Source organism: Triturus cristatus, chromosome 7 (assembly GCF_964204655.1).
Source record: "Triturus cristatus chromosome 7, aTriCri1.1, whole genome shotgun sequence".
Taxonomy (NCBI): Eukaryota; Metazoa; Chordata; class Amphibia; order Caudata; family Salamandridae; genus Triturus; species Triturus cristatus.
Genome location: NC_140590.1, coordinates 238,895,242 through 238,919,273, shown reverse-complemented (window position 1 = coordinate 238,919,273; position 24,032 = coordinate 238,895,242). Strand labels below are relative to the sequence as shown.

The 24,032-nt window shown below is 46.6% G+C and overlaps 1 protein-coding gene across 1 annotated transcript in view; it reads left to right on the top strand.

The window, feature by feature from the left end:
- The window catches only part of LOC146809304 (eosinophil peroxidase-like), a 188,026-nt gene extending 176,139 nt beyond the window's left edge, over positions 1-11,887 (top strand). Inside the window, exons 11-13 of the mRNA XM_085616114.1 lie at positions 316-486; positions 2,544-2,781; positions 9,707-11,887. Of these exons, the coding sequence (XP_085472240.1) occupies positions 316-486; positions 2,544-2,781; positions 9,707-9,908 (611 nt within the window). The 3' untranslated portion in view covers positions 9,909-11,887. The remainder of the gene's footprint in view (positions 1-315; positions 487-2,543; positions 2,782-9,706) is intronic.
- Positions 11,888-24,032: the final 12,145 nt, after the last annotated feature.

The window sequence follows — 24,032 nt, the reverse complement described above, 5'->3', positions numbered from 1 at the left end:
GTCAGATGTTTTGTTCGTTGTCTGTTGTCTTTGCAGGAAGTACTGACCATCTGCTTATTGTCTGTTGTCTTTGCGAGAGGTATAACCCTCTGGTCATTGACTGTTGTCTTTGCAAGAGGTATTGACCCTCAGCTCATTGTCTTGTCTTTGCAGGAGGTATTAACCCTCTGCTCATTGTCTGTTGTCTTTGCAGGAGGTATTGACCATCTCTGCTCATTGTCTGTTCTCTTTGCAGGAGGTATTAACCCTCTGCTTATTGTCTGCTGTCTTTGCAAAAGGTATCAACCCTCTGCTCATTGTCTGTTGTCCTTGCAGGAGGTATTGACCCTCTGCTCCGTGGCCTGTTGGCAAACGAGGCAAAGCTGAATATACAGGACAAGATCCTCAGTGACGAGTTGCGGGAGAGGCTCTTTGAAAGATCCCCGAATCCAGGACTTGACTTGGCTTCTTTCAACATGCAGCGCGGGAGAGATCACGGGCTTAGAGGTAATAAGATATTCAGCTTTCCAATAAGAAAGCAATAAAAAAAAACTTATTAAACTACAAACCCAATTGTTATGTATAGAAACGTCACAGACAAACAGTCAATAACATACCTGCCAATCAAAAGGATCAATGGTCTAATTACAAAAGATTGTTTCTCTACGTCACAGTTATCTTGAAAGCTATTTTTAGTGGAGCTGTGTAAAGATATTGTATTAGAAAACATGAATGTCACTTTCGTACGTGTTTTTGTCATCAATATTCAAGCATCTGGGAAAAGAAGAAACTTCTTCATAGTGGAGTTAAGTAGGGTGGTTTGGGATAGACTGAAGTGGAGTCAGGCAGATTAGGGTAGATTGGAGTGGATTGGAGTGGGGTAGATTGGAGGGGAGTAGATTATATTGGAGTGGAGTGGAGTGTGGGTAGATTGGGGTAGGTTGGAGTGGAGAGGGGTAGACTGAGAAGAAGTGGAGTGGGGTAGATTGGAGTTGAGTGGGGTAGATTGTAGTGGAGTGGGGTAGATTGGAGTGGGGTTGTATAGATTGAAGCAGAATATGGTTGATTGGGGTAGATTGTGGTGGGATCGATGTTGGTAGGTTGGAGTGGGATAGATTGGAGTGGAATGGAGTGTTGGATTTGAGTGGTGGAGTGGTTTAGATTGTAGTGGTGTGGGAACGATTGCAGTGGAGTGGAGACTGGAGTGGGATGTGGTAGATTGCGGTGGAGTGGGATAGATTGGAGTGGAGTTGGGTTGATTGAGTGGAGTGGAATGGGGTAGATTGGAGTGGAGTGGGGTAGACTGGTGTTGATTTGAGTGGAGCTGAGTTGATTGGAAGAGAGTGGGGTAGATCACTTCTGAATTACAAACAAATGTGCATCATTTATACTTTGTAAATTCTAATATATCCTGAAAAATCAGCATGGTTCATTTACAGGCATTTAAAATGTGTTGTGTGCTGGAAAAAGCCTTTTCTTTCAGAGCAAGATTGTCACATAAATTCTTTCACTTTGAAGTCAGAGAATGAAAAGTAAACACCAAGCTCTCTCTGAAGACAGAGCTTGACATTTGACCTATGTCTTGGAGTGCACAGCAAATGTGACACTATAAGAAACAGATTTAAAGGCCTGTTTACAGAAAGCGAATTCATGGAAGAATATAGTAAACAGGGTTTGCACCACCGGACAGCCTAAATCCAAATAAGACAGCAAATGAAATACAAGAAAATGTGAGTTACAAACCACAAAGCCAACAGTCAGCTAATTGGCAGAATGCATTCCCAGGGAAGCTTTCAGAATGCTGCGCTGTGTGGCAGGCTTTGACCTAAAACATGATTCCTTGGAGAAAACCACATCAGACCTTCATTTCCGCTTATAAACTGACAGGTGAGTTCTGACAGATCTACAAGGTACAGCCCCAGAAGGAACCCTTGCATTGGATTTGTTTTCTGCACTGTAGCACACATGCGGTGCATTGTTATAATGCACTATTTTTGAAAGAAAAACGCATTTGTTCTACTTTCGCCTGCTTCAACTCTGTATAATTTAGTCATCCAGGCTTTGCTTTAAAACCTACACGTGCATCCTCTCACCCGTCCCGTTAACACCCCCTTGACACAAACCACAAAGCAGAGCAAAGTGGATTTTGTGGTAATAAAGGGCATCTTTACAATACAAAACACTGTTTAAACTGGGCAGTAAATACCATGCTTACTTTGCACCAGTGCAAATGCTTAGTAAATCTGGGCCTCAATGCTTTCACCTTTTAGGATCTTGTGCTAAGCCATAAAGCACCAATAAGCGGCCCGCAAATAAGTTAGCAAAGTGAGAAACCATATTTTCTATCTGAGTCCAAGTCCAAAAGTAAGACAATCCAGAATTGAACCGAAAAGAAAAATAATTATATTATTACTTCCAACATCGTGATAGCTAGTTGAGTAGAACAGATTCATATGGAATTATCTTGTTTCGAAGGAGGATGTGCATGTCCAAATTCTTTAACTGGTTATTCAGATGCTTGTGCTTCTACCTTGATGTCCATGTCTTCTCCTTCTTTATTCCAGGCTATAACTCTTGGAGAAGGTTCTGCAACCTCTCGGCCCCTGGAAACCTACGGGAGCTGACCGAGGTCCTAAAAAACTCAAGGCTTGCCCAAAAGCTCCTTGAAGTGTACAAGACACCTGAAAATATTGACATCTGGCTTGGAGGAGTGGCAGAGCCCTTTGTCAAGAATGGAAGAGTTGGACCCCTCTTAGCCTGCATTTTAGGAAGACAGTTTAAGAAAATCCGTAATGGAGACAGGTAATGATAAATATGAAACCCTAGTGTGCTATCCCAGACTTTATCTCAAACTCATTAAGTTTCTAATTAATATGCAATTGCCATGTTTTACTACATATAAAGGTGAGGTCAATTACTCGAAATAGGCATAAACATTTCCTTTATTCAATGTTCTAGAAGCACTTCACCTGGCAAAATTCCATTCTGCTTGGAGTACTGCACTTCCTTGCTCTGCTCCTGAATATACATGTATGGTTCATCTTTAATATTAGCCAAATGTACCGCTTCCATGCAAGTCCTGAAACTGCCTTTTCTCCACCGTCAGTAGTACAACTCTCCCAAAGTACTACCACCTTGTTGATTCTGGATGATCAAATCAGTCCAATATCAGTACTAAAGTAGTAGTAAATTTAACTTTTTATCGTTAACTTTGAAGAGAGGGCACACTTTGTGTAAGTATTTCTGTCTCAAGTATTTGCTAGCAATACTGTTATCATTACATCACATACTGGCACATGCATCAAGCCAAAAACAGCTCGCAAAAATAGCGATTAGCTAATTGCGAGCGCATTCCAGCGAATCCCCATGCATCAAACAAATATCCCGAAATCGCTAAAATACAGACTCGCAAATACCGGGATACCAGATATAGCGAATCGGAATCAGCGCAAACCTGAATAGCGGGAGCAAATAAGGAATCGCAGAAAAAACTCGCAAATGGATGCATCAAAAATTGCTAATTGCGATTTCATTAAAAACCGCATGTTAGCAAGTGCAGAATAAGGAGAATCAGAAGCAGGTGGTAAAAAAAAATTCTGTCATTTAACTGCAATACAAATGATGGAGCTGGTGAGGGCCATTGCAACTAACCAATGAGTCCATAGAGGACGCACACAAAGGCGGCACACTACTTGTTTGATAGGAGGATGAGGACCCATGCAGCAGGCCAGGGCAGAAGGAGATTCCATGAGAGGGCTTTCTGCCTTCGCATCACTCAGATGTGACACACCGACGAGGACATATATGAGTAGTACATGATCAACGCTGCCATACAACTCAACCACATAGCCGATTTTGAAACAACAATGCTGCGCAATACACAGAGGACCCATGACAACCGTCCCCATGTCCAGGTGTAATGTTGCCTGCACCTACTTGCATCAGGAGGTGTCCAGGGGGTAGTGGCATTAGCGGGAGGGGTATCACTAGGCTCCCACCCACGTGTCTAGAGAACCTTCCTGGCTGCCATGATGACTCAGACCCACTACCACATCAGCCTCCCCAAAACCCAAATGGAATTGAACCCACCCAGACTCCATTCATATTGAATTGCACAGTTCCCTAATGTGATATGAATGCCTAGATTGCACACACGACCCATATGTCCACCATCAGTCAATGAGTAGAGCTTCCGTCACCGGAATTGTTATCCCTCCATCAACGTCCAACCAATGTGCAATGTGAATGACATCATGTCGGACTTCGCAGCGCAATCTCCTGGGAGCATCAATGATCCATACATCTTCCGATACATTGGCATTCACACACGCCTGCTCAGGGGGGGACATGGCGAGGGACACCTGCTAGGTCAGACAATATACTCATGCACACTAAAACATTCTGTAACCGCAATGCGAACCTGACACATACACATTCCATGCTACCCTGTAGGTGACAGTGCATGCGCGGTGAGGAACTATATCATGACTCCATAGTTGAACCCAGGCGCCCAACAGGAGCAGCGGTACAACGCACCACACACCAGGACAGGTAATGTGATTGAAAGGACATTTGGATAGGTCAAGAGTCGCCTCCACATCCTGCACAGACCTGGTGCTGCGATGCAGGACCAGCTGGTGACCTGCTGTCGGATAGTGGCAGCATGTGCAATGTAGCCCATCGTAGCTCCCACGATACTCATACCCATAGATGGCCACGGCACTGCGGACAATCAGCCCCCTGTACACCCACCACACCCGCAACCTGCAAGCTATGCGGAGGGGCAGTTGATACGTGCCCACATGACCCAACATCACTTCAAAGGTACGTAATCATGAGACAGAAACTATCATTTATCAAATGCAAAGTTTTTATTTGCACTTGCACATGGACTCTTGTGTGTCTAAACATACATGTAATCTAAGGATACATTCATGTCATGTACCGAGGCACTATGAGGAATAATGTTTGGACTCCATTACCAGTCCCTCTGTATGTCCTGACCATGGTTACGCCACCATGGCCAATTGTCCGGAGGGATGCGAGTGCTCAGCGCTTCCTCCCACGCACACCGAGGCGTCTATCTCCTGCAGCGCCATCCTCACCCATTGGTGGAATTTTAGGTGTAGAACGTCATGCACTACACCTTCGGCCGGTGCTGACTGGCGCAGACATGCTGCTCACGCTGGATGCCTCCTCACTCCCCTCATCTCCAGTGGCATTGCTGAGGCCACCTGCACCAGCCTGGATCTGCTCTACAGCTGTGGTAACTTGGCCAAGGGCCCTGGCCACGTCCCTACAACAATGCCCCATGTCGATCTGCATTGCCACCGACCGACGTGACAGCAGTGCAGTGGCGTTGCTCAACTTGTGGTTGGAGCGTGTCAATCCAGCCAGGCGCCCCATGAATTGCCGATGCCTCCTCCGCTCGGTGTTCTGTCCCTCCTGCATCACACGCACGAGCTCGTGCAATGTGGCGTTGGTGTCCCTGTTGCCCTCCACAACTGCTTGAGTGAGGTCACTCATGCGATCTGCCATGGTAGAGAGGTTTCTGTTCAATTTGGCCATTTGCAGGCTGATTGCTCCCATGTGGTGTGCCTGCAGGTGCTGCACCCTTGTCATATGCAGCTCAACGGGTCCCCAGACATTTGGAGTCGATGACTCCTGTGCAGTTGTGTGGCCCCTTGCCCTGCGTCTTCGCATCGTCAGGACGGGTGTCTGCGGGGTGGTGGACCTGACACGAGGCTGGTCTTCTGCAGTTGCCATGTCAGGTTCAGAAAGGCACTCCATTGGCTGCATGGGAGGGACTGTAGCCCTGGGTCGTGTGGGAGCCTGGGATGTGCTGGGAGGTGTGACTGGTCTTGCAACGGCAGGCTCTGCGGTGGACTGGGTGCTCTCCCTGCATTCGCTCCCATCACTGTCTCCTTCCTCCGCACCTGTGGTGTGAAACAGTGCAGGTTTAAAATTTCATTGGATAATGTTTAGCTACATGGTGATTATGTCTGCTCTTACGTTCTCACTCTCTGTATTCGCTGTCTGTAATGCATATTGGGCACAATGGTCACACGAAGTGCTATGTGACTCACTAATTGGTTCAGGGGACTACAACTCCCAGGATACAGTAGTAACTGTATATGGACTGTGGACTGGGGTTGGTTACAGCTGCCTGCCTTCTTATTACTGTATGGGCGCTATTATAATGTACATTGATGGGTTTATCATAGTGCCTCTTACCTTCTGTACTGCAGGCTGCGCCGGATGTATCCATCTGCGTCACCCCCACAGCAGCTTCCGGCAGGATTGTGCCCTCCACCAGGTCCTCCAGGGCTGTGTTGTCCAGGACTGTCGATGGTCCTCCTCCGGTGCTCTTTAACCCCCTCAGCCTCTGGGCAATTCGCTTGCCTCCCTCAGCCTCTGGGCAATTCTCTCCATGGCACGACTGCGCAGATCGTACCAGCGTTTCTTTAAATCATTGATGCTGCGGTGTGTCACACCCACAGCATTTACCCTTGACTTGATCTTGTTCCAGAGGCGTCTTTTCTCTGCCTCTGGGACTTTAAGGGAGAGCTTCCCAAAGAGCTTGTCATGGCTCTTCACTACCTCTTCAATAAGGTACTCCAGTTCCCTCTCACTGAACTTTAGTTTTCATTTCCTGGCACCTGCACCCTCCTCTGCTGATGTATTGGCCATTTCCTGGGTTTGCAGTGGTCTGGATGCTAAGTAGTCCTCTCCACAGCTCTATACAGGCACTCAGCTTCCTGCTCTGGCTTCCTATGAACACAGACTGCACCATGGGAAGAGTTACTTCCTGGTTCTGATGTCATCAGACTGTTCCCAATGCGACTCGGAAATAGCGAACTCGCAAATAGCGATTTCGCTATTTGCGAGCTCGCTATTAGCGATCTCGCTAATTGCGAGATCACTATATGTGTGTTTTGCCAAGATAGCGATTTTTGGGTTATTTTCGCTAACGCGGTTAGCGATTTTTACCGATTCGGTGTATTTTCGGTATCTGCGTCATGCATAGGAGATAGCGATTCTTTATTTGCGATTCCTTAAAAATCGCAAATAAGGACTCGCTATTTCTTAGCTTGAGGCATGTGTACCTAAGAGCATTATTAGGACTTTGGCAGTGTGGGAGTGGGGCCGCAACGCTGCCACCCGGCTCCCACACTGCCAAAGCTAAAACAGACCGCCCGTCAGATCACAATGTATTAAGTCACTGGCAGGCAGTTCTATTGCGTTCCCACAGCAGTGCCTTTAAAATAGACACCCGAATGGGAATGTCAAAGCATGTTCCTGCACGGACCAAAATGCACAATGTTGTGCATTTCATTCCGTGCAGGAACATGAGGGTTCATGCAGACATGGGGGTGCATGCACCCATGGCGCAGAGGCACCAGGGGGTCGTACTGCAATGAAAAGTGTGGCGATGAGGAAAATAGTAATATGCCTGCTGGGACTGCAACAACCCTTCCAAGTATATTGCAGCCTCAAGAACGCCATACCAGGGATCCCTGGCGGTAGCGGTGGTCCCAGGGTAGCCCAACTGCCACGGTCATAATAGTGCAGTCGCAAGACCGCCGTCTCTAAGAGTCTGGCGGTCTGTGGACCTCCAGAATCGTAATAAACTGCTTAGACTACTGGTCTAGAGTATAATCCTTCATTACGAGGCTGCAGAGTAGTATTCCTACTTTGTTCCCGCATCCACAATTCCTGGGTGTGAGAACACCAGGCTGGGTTTATCGGGTGTGGATATCTACCTGATAAAGCTGCAGCCTGCAAAGATAACGGGCTGCTGGTTGATGCACAGCCCAGCCCCCACCCAACCACATGCAACAACATTGGATGTGCATTCAGCGCTACAGCAACTGGCGTAACATTGGCTCCCACAGCCCCTGCAATGAGGAGAGAAGGGGGACGGGGACCAAGCTCTAGGGGGATCCCTCCAGCACTGTGCATGGGCAGGGGGTCCCTGGCCTGAGAGCTCTTGCCTGGGTCCGAAATGTGGGAGGCCCCCACCATGTACTTTTCAGGGGCAGCCCCTCAAGTTTCTTTACACCACTGACTGCAGCCAGTATTTCAAAAGCCTTCCGGCCCCCTGACGACATCTGCAGGCATTGTCCCACCCTGCGGAGCCTTTACTTCTCATTTAACACCTGCTCAGCGCAAGTGATAAATCAGAGTAGAAAAGGACCCACTATTTGGCCGATATTGACGATCCGCATAAGTAAAAGTCACTGGTAACATAGAGTCTGCATTTTATTGCCTATTCCAGGTCCAACAACTCATAGCACCGGGCGTTTGTGGTTGAAGTTACAAACCGGAAGAAACCATAACTGAAAAAGCCAACAGGTCTAACTCTCATGTACTAAATGCAAATGTGCAGGCAACGTTGCACACTTAGATAACACATATCAATATTCAGGAGAAGACAGGTAGCAAACATATAGGAGGAATACAACCATGCAGAAATCGGACACACACAAGAAACATGCACACTTCAGACACATACATCCTACAAACACATGCAGCCAACACTGCGAGTGCACATGTTCACACATAATATGACTAGAGTCAGAAAATCTATCTTTTTGGTATGTCTTTTGGAATTTGGAAAAACACTGCATTATTTTATGTTTCTTGGACTGCAAACAGAGAGCCAGGCCAATTATGGCCCTGACTCCTGAATAGAAAACAGCACAAACATGTTTTAGAAATAGAATCTTTGTGTCTGTCTGCAGCTGTGGCCAGAAAGAACACCACAAATATCCCTACACCCCTTCGTACATTCTTTTTAGCTGGACACCGAATGTGGAAAAGCCTCCACTATGGCCATGGCTCTGGACAGAAGAAGAGGTTCCTGGTGCACTTTGATAGGCCTAACTCCTGTCAGTGGTGGCTCCTCCGCTATGGCAGAGGAGCATCGCCCCACTGCTTTTAAGCAGTGCAAATAAAGGAAACATAAAATGATAATAACTTTAAGTTAATAACTTTAAGTTATTATCATTTTATGTTTCTGCGCTGCTTTGTGGGCAGGCGGGGATGCACTGCTCTAGGGAACAGGGCAGGGGAGGAGTGGCCCATGCTCTGGCTGATCGTCAAACCACGATGCACAGACTAATCACAACACTGCATTGCAGCATTGTGATTGGTCAGGGGAGCCTAGCTGTGCTTCGTGTTCCTGGAGTCTGACAGAGGACTGCTGGAGCAGAAACGCGGGACCTGGCGGCAAGATAAATGTTTATTTAATTATTTTTATTTACATTGTACCCCCCCATATATCGCCTACCCGCGCCACCCCCACCCACGAGCCGTGCCGGCTGCCACTGACTGCTGCCTAATGGGAGGATAAACCATTTGAAAACAGAGCATATTGAGTGTGGAGTCTGCTTAGCAGCCCTTCGGGTCACGCAGAGGTCATAGACCAGGCATTCATGTAGCAAAAACATGAGATGGGCATCTGGGTTTTCTTACAATCGGAATGTCATCAAAAACGGTGGCCGTGGGCTTTTCGTGGGTTTAATCTTCCAATAGACAAATAGGAAAATCTGAATTTTGAAATAAGAATTTTCTTTTGTTTTTTCAAACTGGACACAAAATGAAAACATCATTTAACTAGAATTCTGGAATGTATTCTGGAGGTCATTTGACAGAGTCTTGGAGATGAATTATTTACTTTTTGAAAAGAGGGTTAATGCTTGCATTTTTTGTTTATGTCCTCCAGATTTTGGTGGCAGAATCCTGGTGTATTCAACAACTGGCAACGCACTGCTTTGGAGCAAGTCTCTTTTCCTCAAATTATCTGTGCTAACACTGGGATCAAGCAAGTGCCAAGGGATGTTTTCAGGGCCAATGAGTACCCCAAAGACTTCATAAACTGTGACAGAATAAGCCAACTGAACCTGTCAGCATGGAGAGAAGGCTAACATAAAAAGTTGGATATAGCCATTGGTCATTTCCAAGCTGGAATGCTCTTTCTTCTCTTGTTTTACAATGACTTAAAAAATGTTTTCTTGAAAGACATAGGAGGATTCACAATGAAATTGCAGGATAATTTTCTCCAATTGATTTGTCTTTCTTTTCATGACTGTTTAAGTATCACGCTTTATTATGAGCACTGTGAAAGTGAACAACTGTGATGAATCACTGGTGTGTAAAACTTGTTTTAGCAGTGTTGGCTTCATATTTCACTGACTGTTTCATTAGCATTTATTACATGCAACAGGGATAAATTGTCACAACTAAGGAAAAGTTATTATCCAGTTCTTGAAGCCACTGTGCCTACAATCTATTGTTATTTTTTTTTTAAAGTGAAGAATGGACACGTAAATGTAAACCTAAAGATGAAGAGGCATATAGCTACATGGGATGCATGCAACATAATGTGAACAAATGTTTTATTTTGTTTGTTGTAATACAGCTTTGCTTTGACATATTGAGTTGGGCTCTAAAGTCAAAACCGAGTTCATTTACACTTGTATAATACAACTTGTTTCCACATAGTGCTTAGTACCACCATTCTTTAGTACCTGACAGAATAGGTATGTTATTATTTGTTATTGGAACTCTCTTAAGTCAGAGAATTTTTGTGCTATATAGAACAGCAGCCAGAACATAACAATAGACCTTGGTTGTGACCCTCTCTTTTTTTGGGCATTCCAAATTTTTTAGAATATAAGGTTGAACTTTGTAAAAAATTTTGGGGAGAAATAAGATACATTTTGCTCTATAAGATAGCAATATCACTAGAGACTTTTGGGGGCATATCAACAACAACCGGCGATAATTATCGCTGAGCGCAATTAGCGCTCGGATAATTATCGCCGGCTAGCGCCGATTTTTATCGCTGAGATAGCGTGCTATTAGCAACGCTTATCTCATCAGCGATAAAAATCCTAGCGCTAACTGGCTAACGTGAGGTTATCGCTGGAAACCCAGCGATAATCTCACGTTAGCTAGTTGATAGAGACTCACAAACTTAGCCATGATATCCACCTTCCATAGGATATCATGGCTAAGTCAGTCCTGAAGCAGGCGTAAGGAAAGTAGCGATAACAGGGGTTATCGCTACTTTTCCTGACGCCATGCTTCATAGCGTGGGGCTTGATTAGAGGAGAAATGTCACTTAGCGACATTTCTCCTGTCATGCCAGGTCAGGAACGCCCACTTTGTATCTCATTAGAGATGCAAAGCTGGGCGTTAGGAATCCAGGCGCTAATGCGAGGTTTCATGCGTTAGCGTGACCTTGCTAGTTTGGCGATAAAATTATCGCCGACAACGGCCGCAAAAGCGGCGATAATTTTTTATCTCCTGCTTGTTGATATGCCCCATAGTTCGCAATTAATTGGTTTTAAACTATATGCAATTATCAATGTTTTCAAACTATTTGTAATTATTATAATCATGTTTTTTAGTATTTTTAGAATTTTTGATTGTATTTAATTGAAATCAGTAAATAGTATTTGACTGCATACAGTTAGGCTAAAAACAAGACTTCATATAAATCACAAGTTCAGATATGATTGACCATTATGGTTTTCGTTCTGTAATCATGTCCAGTTGTACCATTCTTAATTAATTTCATATTGTAATATTGTTTTAAGATATACAATAAAGATTTTCAAAGTGAAATAAGTGTTTTTTAAAGACAACAAAACAACTCTGATAACTTTGCTAAATCTGGCAGATTACATATATCCTTTCCAAAGCGTGGATAACTGGTGATAATGTACAATTTAAGAACTTTAGCCCTGAAGGGCTTGCCTTGTCGTGTGCCCAGGCAAGTTATATGATTTTGATACAGATTGAGTGTCTTACATTTAAGTACAATACTCATAAAGAATTAACAGAATTTTAAGGATAGTGTTATATTTTCATCTGTCTCAAATAAACAAGGTAAAGCATTACTTGTTTAGAGCCCTCGGTTCGAATCTATTTGTCATTAGGGTCTTTTAGCTGGGCCTTCTCCAATTTCCTTGATTAGCTCTGTAGGATTTTAAGCTTTTCTTTAAGTCACCTTGAGATTTATTGGGCCTTTATCATCTGTGCAAATTCTTCAACAAAAGCTGCTAATGAACTATTGAACCATTCTACCATTTTAATGCAGATTCCTGCAATTTTGCTTGTTCCCATGAAACAGTTCAATTACTTTTACCCAGGCAGGGATAAGGCTTTAAGATTAGTCTACCTCATGTGATAGCCTTAAGTATCTTTTTTCTGGAGAGGTCGACTTCCAGCTAAAACATCTGTAGATAACTGTAAGACAATTCCACTGGCAGGGACGCAAATGGTGGAAGGGCAGCTGTAATGGGTCAGATCGCAAAATAGACAGGGAAAGCATCTGACTGAATCCTATTTGCATCTCTTTGAGTTTTCAAAGCAGAAGTTGCTTCCTATGCCACTTCCCCAGACAATGCAGTGCCATCCCATTGTGACACCTGTGCACCATCCGCTACACACCCCCAAGCACTGGAACCAAGGGTTCCTGAACTTGAATTGGGAGTAGGGGTGTGCTCTCTGATACTATTGTGTCTAGTTTTGCTTTCCTGGTGCAGTTCACTGTTGTGTCTCTCTTCATCAGCAGCTGGGATTACATGCAGGAGGAGCCACAGCTGGCGCCACATATGGCAGGAAGGAACTGGCTGTAGTGGATTGTGCACATCCTCACACCATGGAGGCCTCCTGCCCGCTGAAATGCTGCTGTCACAAGAGAAGGGATGTCCCTGCATCCTGTTTTGCACCCCCATCTAGAGCCCCATCAGTAGGCAGGTGGCTCCTTGGAGCCCTCATACTCCTACCCCATGTAGAAGTCTGGAAGAAGAGGCCAGTCCCTAAACACACCCTACTTAGCACATCCATCTCTGCAGAGAGGCCAGTCCCTCAAAACTCTCTACTACACAGACCTGTCATCTGAGAGAGATGACTCAAAGGAGAGAGCAGTCCTTCATCACATCATACTATGCACACCTGTTATTTGAGAGATAGGTCTGAAAGGAGAAGCCAGTCCCGCTCTACAACCTACTACGCAAAACCATCAGTACAGAGAGTGGTCTCACCAGAGAGACCACTCCCTCCCACACTCTACTATGCACACCCATTATTACAGAAAGAGGTCCCAGCAAAGAGACCAGACCCTCCATACATCCTACTATGAATATCTGTCATCTGAAAAAGAGGTCTAAAAGGAGAACCCTGTCACTCCCCATACCCTATTATGCACACCTATCATTACAGCCAGACGTCTTAGCAGAGGCCAGTCCCTTCACACATCCTACTAGCACACCTGGCATCTGAAAGTGAGGTCTGAAAGGAGAGGGCAGTCTCTCCCCACACCATACTGCAGAAAGCTTTCATTACAGAGGGAGGTCTCAGCAAAGAAGCAAGTCTCTCCAGAAACCCTACTACCCACAGCTGTCATCTGAGAGAGAGGTCAAAAAAGAGAGTCCAGTTTCTCCTCACACCCTTCTATGCACACTTATCACCACAAAGAGGTTTCAGCAGAGAAGCCAGTCCCTCCACACACCCTGCTATACACACTCCTCATCTAAGAGAGAGGTCTAAAGGAGGACGGGTGGAATTAGGGATCCAGGTTCTAGTCTTGAGGTCAGCTCAACAACCTGTGATTTGGGGCAAATCACTTAAACTCCCCGTGTCTGGTGACAGTGCCTAGAGACCCTCACGGATGATTAGCCTTGCTATATAATTCTGCATAGTATTATTAAAGGAGAAGGCAGTCTTCCCTCACACCCTACTATATGCACCCATCATAGGAAAGTGCCCTTTTTGTATGGTTTTTCCACCCCACATTTAGCTTCAAATGCTGGTGGTTATGTCTCTGATAGTGCACTGGAGACTGCTGCCCAGACCCCAGTGCCTGTGCTCTCTCCCAAAACTGTTTTGTTCTACTTGGTAATCTTAAATTGGCAAATACTTTACCCCTTACAAGTCCCTAGTATATGGTACCAGGGGTACCCAGGGCATGGATGGCAAAGGGGTCTCCAGGGCGGCAGCACAGTGTTTTGCCACCTTGAGTGACCCAAGTAAACTACTGCCAGCAGGCCTACCATTGCAGACTGCAGGGGCAGTGCAAACTGCTTAAACTCGACTATGCCCTCACCATGTGTGTCACAGTCAATACACTATTTTTAATATATATTCTAGGCACCTCTAAGAAAGGCCTCCTAGCCCAGGAGGTAGGGTGCATTATATTAAAGGAGAGGACATATATATGCAAGCCTATATGTCCCTGTAGTGACATTTCCTATTGGAAACTACTATAAGTATTAGCGGTCCATAGGATAACATGGGTTGCCACCGAAGTATTCTCGAGACTGGTAGCTCCATTATGATACCGCTGAAATATATCATGTTTGATATCAAACAATGTTCCTTCTCACCCCTGACACGAATCTCATGTTTTGGGTACAATGGCATGCACCCAGGTGGCTTCCTTAGAAGTTGCCCCCTTGGTTGCCTTAGCTTCTCTGAACTCTGACTAGCAAGCCTGCGCTTCCTCCATTTGCTTCTGCCAAGACAGGATGCTGACCTCCACTCCTATTTTTTTACTCTTAGATAAGGCATTTTGTTATTGTGTTCTGTGTTGGGATATAGTGTGGAGGAAACAACCATAGAGGGTCCACAGGCACAATGACCATAGAGACGTTAAGAAGAGTAACACTCTAGATGTTGCTGGAGCCCATAAATGGCAGCTGCAAAGCAAGCGTGCAGTGGGCACGCCAAAGGTGCATCAAAGGCACACTCATCTGCTCTCGTCCACACCCAAACGGAACCAGGCGCCAGAACCCCGGGCCTAACCACCACAAAAAGATGAGTTGTTCTGCTGATTTTTTACTTTCCCTTAGGCCTAAGCCTTTGACCTCAAATTGCTCTCCGCTATGCCTTGCAAATGGGGAACAACAATGCTCCCAGCGTAACTTTACCCAAACAAGCATAAAGGAGGTCAAGACCACTAATTCAAGAGTTACAAAATGGCATTTTGGGCTCTTAAACTGTAGATCTCTTCCCTTTCATAAATATGAACTACTGACCCAAATTGAGGAAGAACAGTTTGATGCATTGTTTCTTACTGAGACCTGGCTCCAAGAATGCTCCACACCTGATATTAATCAGTCCCTCCCACCTGGATACTACATCTGTAGACAAGATCATCTACATAAAATGGTGGAGGTATTGCCATCATTTTTAAAGAGGACCAGAAATGTATATCTAGACCCCATGACATACCAGAGAATGGGGGCGTGGCCTACCAAGATGGCCGCGCAGACGCGTTTCTCTGAGCTCCCTTCGGCAGTACACATTATCGCAAACATCCTACAATATCCTTCTCCGGAATAAGCCAAAAAAACGCTATGGAATAGCGGCAAGACCCCCACAGTGGAAAAACGAAGTACAGAATTGATATTCGTCCCAGGACCGGCGCAACGACAACAGAGAGCCGGAAAGTGAAGGCGGCACCATCTTGGGAGCAAACAAAAGCGAAAGTGAGACACCCTGCCTGCAACGACCAGTGGACCTTCAGAGCTCACCCAGGTGCCCCAGTGGGCAGAGACCGGACCATGAACCAGGAGGACATTGGGTGCCGGTGAGGAGCCCTGAACACATTCCAAAGGTAGGAGATAGTAGGCTCTATTCTGCCTGCAATAGCTGAGTGCGGCCAGCCCCTGGGCCTTCGCCCACCGCACCAGTGAGGGACAGAGCACCTCTGGCTCCCCAGGAGGTGAAGTCGGACAACCAGCGAGCACCGGGAACTGAGGAGAAGCCCTCTGGACTGCCCTGGGAGTAGGAGAAGCAACCCTGCCTCTGCTGCCAATAATAGAGGCCCTGGATGCGTACTTAGGCAAGGGATCGCATGCCTGTCCCTGCCTGCAATAGTGATGAACGGCCGGCCTTTGGCCCTTTCCCCACTGCGCTGGTGACTAGCATCGGACCTCCGGGCCCCCGCCGGAGCCTCAGGTGACGGAGTCGAGACCGGCAGACCTGAGGGCACCAGAGGCTGTGTATAGGCCCTGATGGTCGACCTGACGGTGGGGGAAGCAAATACGCACCTACCTGCAATTATAGAGACCGATCGGCCCTCAGGCTTATCGCCTGCGTTAGCCTGCTGCGCAGCCCCGACATTCTGAGCCGGATCGCAGCATAATTGATGAAGAGGGCTTGTTTCCCAGGTAGCAGAACGGGACCGAAACACGCACATCGAGGGGGAGGCCCGCAGCAGGAGGTGGCCAACAAGCGCACAGTGGAGGCCAGGAGCAAATGGGGACAGGAAAAATAAATATAAAAAGTACTGATGATAGCAGAGACCCTCCCACAATGCTTAGTGGGGCACCAGTCTGGCACAGTTTTAATGCAAGGAGCGGACCGGACCAGGAGAGCTACACTCCTAACCTGAAAACTATACCTAATAAGAATTTCAAATAGGTTGCGTCCGGGGGGCTGAAAAAGAAACCTGAAGCATTAGAGGGGACTGAGAGCTGTGAACAATGCCCAAAATACAGAGAAGCACAAAAAACAAGGCACTGCATACCAGGGTCCTCAGAGAAAGGGCCTTCCCGGACATTCAGGCGCAGGAATAGGAAACCCACAGTATCCATGGTAAAAGGGAAAGCACCCAAAGCATAAACTAATAAAATATCAAACTATGCCCAACCGATATAGCAAGGCCCAGAAACCAGAGAAGAAGATGCCAATGTAGGGGTGGACCCTCACAATCAGAGTAATGAGGTTCCCCGACACGAGCATATGTAATTCAAGCAATCCAGTCAACAAGAGACGATGTGGTCCACAGAAATGACGTGGTAGCCATTGATGTGAATCTTCTGTAATGTGACCTATGGAAAGTGTTGAATAGGGTAACCACCACGGAAAGCAACATGGATGCGTTACAGAAAGAAATGCACACTCTTAGTGCCATGGTGGTGGAACTCAAAAAGAAAGTAATACAACTGGACGAGAGGGTGGTGGATTCCGAAGGCCGATCTAGGAGGAATAAACTAAGGTGTATTGGTTTCCAGAAAAGGCAGAAGGCCACTCAACCGAATTATTCTTAGAAGACTGGATCACCAAGGAAATAGCTCCTGGCAGACTCTCACATTTCTTTAATGTTGAAAAAGCACACAGGGTGCTGGTCCCCCCCGGACTGGGAGCGCCCACCACCCGAGCCATTATCGCCAGATTCTTTCATTACAAGGACCGCGACGCCATTCTGCAAGTTACCCGAAACAATGGTCAGATCCTCTATGAGGGCCATCCCATCTCCGTATACCCGGACTATACACAAAGAGTTCAGGAGTAGAGGAAAACCTTCATTATGGTTAAACGGAGACTCAGAGACTTGAATCTAAAATACAGCCTCATGTTTCCTGCAAAGCTAAGAGTGGAAAACGAGGGACTCACTCTGTTCTTCTTCTCGGATGGCTAGGCGAGTGGCTGGTTAGACACCAGAGGAGCTGAAAGGAGGTGTCTTGCCCCATCCAAAGGATCCAGCAGAATTCCAGCGACTGGAGAATTGGACACAAGAATGCAGGAAATTCAAAAGGCAATTGGATTGAAGTTCTCCTCAACGGAACATTGCGAGCTTCGGACACCGAGACTATACCTGATTCAGCGGTGGTGTCTCAAGACATAGAGACAGATCCTGGAGGCCCGGAGAGTGTACAAGAATGAATAGCAGCAGGAGAGCAAACAGAGTCAAGCGCAGATACGTGACTAATAAACATGCATATACTGGAGAGGGGGATTAAATATGCCAGAAGGCAGACTTAAGCGCAAATTATATGTAAGAACAATACCACAATGGAGCTGGGAAGCACCACCCTAACAGAGACTGAACTTCACCTGGGGAGCTTGAGAGCAATCTCGCACCTCGGCGGAAACCAGTTCACTAGCACTATGATTTCCTTGAACTTCTCACTGCTCACTCATGGTTCCACACATATCCACGGTCACATGTTGGATCAAATCTGGGCGTTAAACATTCCATCCACACCCCCCATAATTTCCCCGTGTTCTTGGTCCGACCATTCTATCATTTCCTTTTCCCTTGCACTGATCGCGTTGGTCAAACCTCCACTTCCTAAAAACATTTGGGTCAGGAAATGGGGGAAAACGGACATGCCCTCCTTTTGTTCAACCTTGGCCAAAACCGCCCCTGACCTTATAGGCCTCACTGCTACCTCGCAACTGGCCGCCATTGACAATTGGCTGACTCTGGCGGGCGACGAATTCGCCCCCATGAGGCGACTCACTGTTAAGCGGGCCCACGCAGCCAATCGATGGTTCACTTTAGAGCTAAAAGAACAGAAACTAGCAGCTAGAAGAGCCGAGCGAGCCTGGAGGAAAAACTATAGCCCAGAGCTAAAGACTATATATTTGTCTGTTTTAAAAACTTATAAAGCGGGCATTCTGGCGGCTAAAACTGAATTCTATACTAGCAGGATTATGGCAGCTGAGTCTCGTTCAAAGGAAATCTTTACCGCGGTCCATGAACTAGCATTATCCAGTAGAACCACGGCTACCATTCCCCCATCTCAGTCCCTCTGTAACTCACTCAATGAGTTTTTTATTGATAAAGTAGTCAAAATTAAACTTAACATTCCCCCACCCTCCCTTGCATTCGTTAATCCTTCCCCTCCGCCCACTGTCCCCAAACTCAATCTCATTCCACCATTAACTGAGGACACCTTCTTCTCATTACTTCATCGAGTCAAATCCGGTTCTCCCTTAGATTTTGCCCCCGCCCATATCCTTAGGGAAATCTATTTAACCTCCCCCACTCCCCCTTTGACCCTCCTCAATGACTCGTTAAAGAAAGGAAATGTTCCTGGCATACACAAATCAGCGGTTGTAATACCTATTATTAAAAAATCTGACGCTGATCCTTCCTCCCCCTCCAACTACCGTCCCATATCCCTACTGCCTTACCTAGCAAAAATTCTGGAAACTCACGTCACAACCACCTTAAGCACTCATGTTGAAATCAATCACTGTCTTTCCTCCCGTCAAGCCGGCTTTCGCCCATTGCACTCCACCGAGAAAGTGGTGATCTCGGTTATGGACGTGCTACGTGAAGGCATTGACACCAACCTTCCGCAAGCCTTGATTTTATTAGATCTGTCCGCCGCCTTTGACACGGTGGATCATTCCATTCTTCTCAATCGTGTCAGGGCGGCGGGCATAGAATGTCTTGCCTTCTCGTGGATTGAGTCTTTCCTCACAGGGAGGGCCCAAGCCGTCCATCTGGCCAATTTCACCGCAGACTTTCGTAAGGTGGAGTGCGGAGTCCCTCAAGGCTCATCACTTTCCCCACTTCTATTTAATTTATACATCTATCCCCTCATCTTTTCTTTACAGCAGATGGAGGTCACGGTGTTTAATTACGCCGATGATCTCCAGCTAATCTTTAATCTCTCTAATTCCCCCTCATCTGCCCCTAATGTTCAGACTGTAATGACATTCATTCAGGACTGGATGAACTGCAACCACCTCAAACTCAATCCGGACAAGACTGAGCTAGTCCTGACCGGAGGTGGTTGCAGTCCATGGACCTCCTCCCACTGGCCCTTGTCACTCGGTGCTCCCCCTCTTCCTGTCTCTAAGGTCAAAACCCTTGGGATTTTTCTTAACACACAACTCTCTATCCACTCACATGTGGGTTCAGTGGTCTCTGCTTGTTTCTTTTCTCTAAGACTAATTAGGAAAGTATCCCGCTTTTTCTCCCTTCCTGCTTTAAAAATTATTGTGCTGGCCATGGTACTGTCGAGAGTTGATTATGGTAACATCATTTACAATGGAGCTCCAGCATATGCGTTCCATCGCTTGCAGCTCATTCAGAATCAAGCGGCTCGTTTGATTCATGGCTTACCCAAATACCATCGTGCCACTCCCCTGCTTAAAGCTCTGCACTGGCTCCCGGTGAGGGAGCGTGCCCTTTTTAAACTCGGTTGCCTCACTTTTCAGGCTAGATCGGGTACAGCCCCCGAGTTTATTTGCGCCGCCATAAAACCGTACCTCCCAGGTCGCGAGCTCCGCTCTGCCCACATGGCTCTTCTGACCACTCCTCGTTTCAAGAAAAAGAAATCTGGCGGGCAATAGGGCGGTATGGAAGCGAAAGTCACGCAGCTGCCCAAGGGGAGGAGGGGGGCAAGGGAAAGTTCAGTTGTTTGAGTTGTTATAGGTTTGAGGAAGTTAACATTGTCGTGCCCGCAATTCGATATTTCGATTGGAAAATATGGTTGGAGGAAATATGCACCCTGAAGAGAAGCGAGAATGGAGATGGATGAAAGATGGAAATGGCGGCACAAGTCCTGAAAGTAATTAGCTGGAATGTCCGGGGTATAGCGGGCTTTGAAAAAAAAGACGCCGTACATACGGATTCCTGAAACAATATAAAGCAGCAATAGCCTGTATACAAGAAACCCATATATGGGGGGCATAATCACTTGTCTGCGCAAGAGGTGGAGAGGACAACTTTATGTTACCTCCTACTCAGATTTCGCACAGGGAGCACTCATTTGGGTGACACCCGGCATCCCCTTCCAATACTTACACCATGTCCTGGACCCAGGGGGGAGATGCCTGATCTTACATGGAAAATGAGAGGGAAGAGAAATATGTATTATAAATGTTTATGCCCCAAACTCAGATTATCCCGATTTCTTCCCATCAGCTATGAAAGCAGCAACACCATATGTGGGTGCGGAGATTATCCTCACAAGGGACTTCAACTGTGTCTTTGATGCAGTACTAGATAGAGAGCCCCCAGAAGCAATACAAAACCCTGTATGATTTATCACTGACAACAATAATGCAAGGTCTACAATTAGGAGACAAATGGAGAGCCAAAAGCACCCTTAAAAGAACATTCTCATGTTATACACCAGCAGCTAATACATTTAGGCACATAGTCTAGTCGGGAGTACTAGGGCTGCGAGCAAACTGTGTTCAGCCATCATTTTCTGCTTGTTTTTAGAAACTGAAATATCGATTTTAAACGTGTGAAATTTTATGTTGTGAAATATCCTTGGGGGCTTCTAATTAGATTGTTCTGTAGCGGGAATTGAGGTTAGGCACACTGACACCTTTCACGCTTGACCTACTTTCTTTCTGTCTCGCCTAGCCGCTTGTTTGTGTGAAAGGCGGCGGCGGGCGCCATCTTGGGTGTGGGCTGGGGCTGCGCTCCAGTCGCGCCGGCCTCCCACCCTCCTCACGCCCCATATATTGGAACCATGGCCAGACGGCGCAGCGGGCTGGCGCAGCGGGCGCGCGCCGAAGCCGCGCCAAAGCCAAGCCCGTCTGCGTCCGTCCGCGGCCGGACCCGGCCCAGGGCCACCACCCCTGGTTCCCGACTGCTGTACACTCCCCGGCATCTACTAGAGCTAAATCCCGGTAAGCCATGTCAGGCCTGTACTAGTGCCGTCCTGACCGCTGCGATACCCACTCGCCCTTTTATGTGCCCAGGCTGTAGCTATCAATTTTCCCTAACTTGTCTACCAGCCTACTCGGATCCAAACCATGGCATATTATTTGTCAGAGAGAATACAACTCCACATGGTTGTCGAGCTGCGCTTATCAATGCGCGCTCGCTCCCATGTCACAGTTTTTACATTAGTGAGTTTATTGTCACCCATGACGTGGATTTATTATTTGTTACTGAGACCTGGGCAGATGCCGGGTCAGGCCCGGATTTCTGCAACGCTACTCCGGCTGGATATAGTGTTGCCAGACATGACAGGCCTATAGGACGAGGTGGGGGCCTTGCAATTATTTACAAGGATAAATATCGCACCACACTCGATCCTATAAACTCGGTTAACTGTGAATCAGCGTTTTTTGCTATCAGTATTAATCCCAAGCGGGCACTAAAGGGTATAATACTCTATCGACCCCCTGGCCCCCGTAACTCTTTTCTCTCTACCCTCTCTGACCTGAGTGACAATGTCATCTGTTCAGATAAATTTACTATATTGGGAGATTTCAACTTCTATTTGAAAGACCAGGACAACCCAGACACCGCCCAACTTACGACTGATCTTTCCAATTTTGGACTGCACCAATTAGTCAAGGGTATCACACATCAAGCTGGACACTCCCTTGACGGGCTATTTACTAATGATCCTGATATTACTGTATCAGATATTATTCCAATTACATGGTCAGATCATAGGGCTATTATTTTTCAACTAGATACACGATTTTCTGCCTTGCCGCACCCCAGACCTCGCACCAAGATAGGTACCCGGGCCTGGAAAACTGCAGATCTCCCTCAGATGTTGCATTCCTTGGCCTCCTTCTGTCCTCAGGGAGGAAATAGCTTGTCATTGTCAGCTTCAGAGTTTCAGGACTGGATCCGAAGTGCCGCTGATCTAGTGGCCCCAGAGAAATTCACGCAACCCAATAGAGTATCTCCTTCGGCCCCCTGGTATAATGAAGATCTCCGTCTACATCGCCAACATTGTAGGAATTTAGAAAGGCGCTGGAGGAAAGCTTACTGTCCCACAGCTAGACAAACTTATAAAGACGCTCTTATGATTTATAAAAAGGCGATCTTGGCCCGAAAAACAGTTTTTTACTCAGCACAAATCGAGACTGCTGCTAATTCTGCCAGAGAACTTTTCTCCGTCGTCACCACCTTGTCCACCCCCTCCATTGGGCCTGGAGTGGAGCCCTCACAGACTTTGTGCAATGAACTGGCCATCTTTTTTACCACTAAGGTTGCAGATATTTACGCTTCATTTGAAAATGACATCAGAACTGAACATAGAGGTGACAGCAGGAAAGAAGTACTGTCGCACCCTAATCCTGACTCCTTCACTTGTTTCTCACCTGTTTCACATCAGGATGTGATTAAAATCATCTCCACTATTAAATCAGGCTCCCCCTTGGACCCCTGTCCTCCGTCCGTGATGCAGAAACTCACAGAAGTGATCTCCCTCCCTTTGATGGAAATCTGCAATAATATATTCCTAACAGGCCAATTTCCTAGTATATGGAAGAAGGCTGTTATTAAACCCCTCTTAAAAAAACCTTCCTTAGATCCCACTGCTGTCGCAAGTTACAGACCGATTGCGTGCCTGCCCTTTCCTGCCAAAGTATGCGAATATCTGATGAATCAGCAGCTCTCAGAGTTCGTCGAGACCCACCAACTTCTCGACGAAACGCAGTTCGGGTTCAGGAAAGGGCATGGAACAGAGACTGCCTTGATAAAGGCCTCTGATGAGATCAGGACGATCATGGATCAGGGAGGGGCGGCTGTTCTTATCCTTTTGGATCTGTCAGCAGCCTTTGACACGGTCGACCATGTCACTCTTGTCGACCGTGTCACAGCTCTGGGGATAAATGGTCGGGCCAAGGATCTTATTTCATCCTTCCTGGCAAACCGTACCCAGACAGTAAGGCTCGGAGACTTTTATTCTCCTATCTCTGCACTCCCTTGTGGAGTCCCACAAGGCTCCTCGCTAAGTCCTATGCTTTTCAACATCTATGTAGCGGACTTAGCGAGGATAATAAAGGCCTATGGGATACAGTTAACATCGTACGCAGACGATACCCAGCTGGTGCTGGGTATCCATAAGGATGGCCTTACTGTAGCAGCCAACTTCCAGAAAGCTATGCTCGAGGTCAGTACTTGGATGGCCTTGAATTGCCTCAGGCTTAACTCGGACAAGACCGAGATCATGACCTTTGGAAAACTTTCCCCTGAATGGTCTCTCGGTTGGTGGCCAGAAAAGCTCGGCCATCCACCTGTCCCAGTGGAAAAAGCCAGAAATCTGGGAGTGATTTTTGACAACAAGCTGGTCTTTGACCTCCATATCAATAAGGTTGTGTCATCCTCATTTTACATCTTGAAAAAGATTAAGAAGCTGCTACCATATCTCCCTCCGTCAGCTGGGAAGACTCTGGTCTCTACCTTATTCTTCTCAAAAATAGATTATGGGAACGCTCTCTTCCTCCATACTCAGAAGCGTGTCATAACGAAGCTGCAATCTATTCAGAACGCGGCTGCTAGGATTCTCCTCAACATCCCTCGCCGCAAA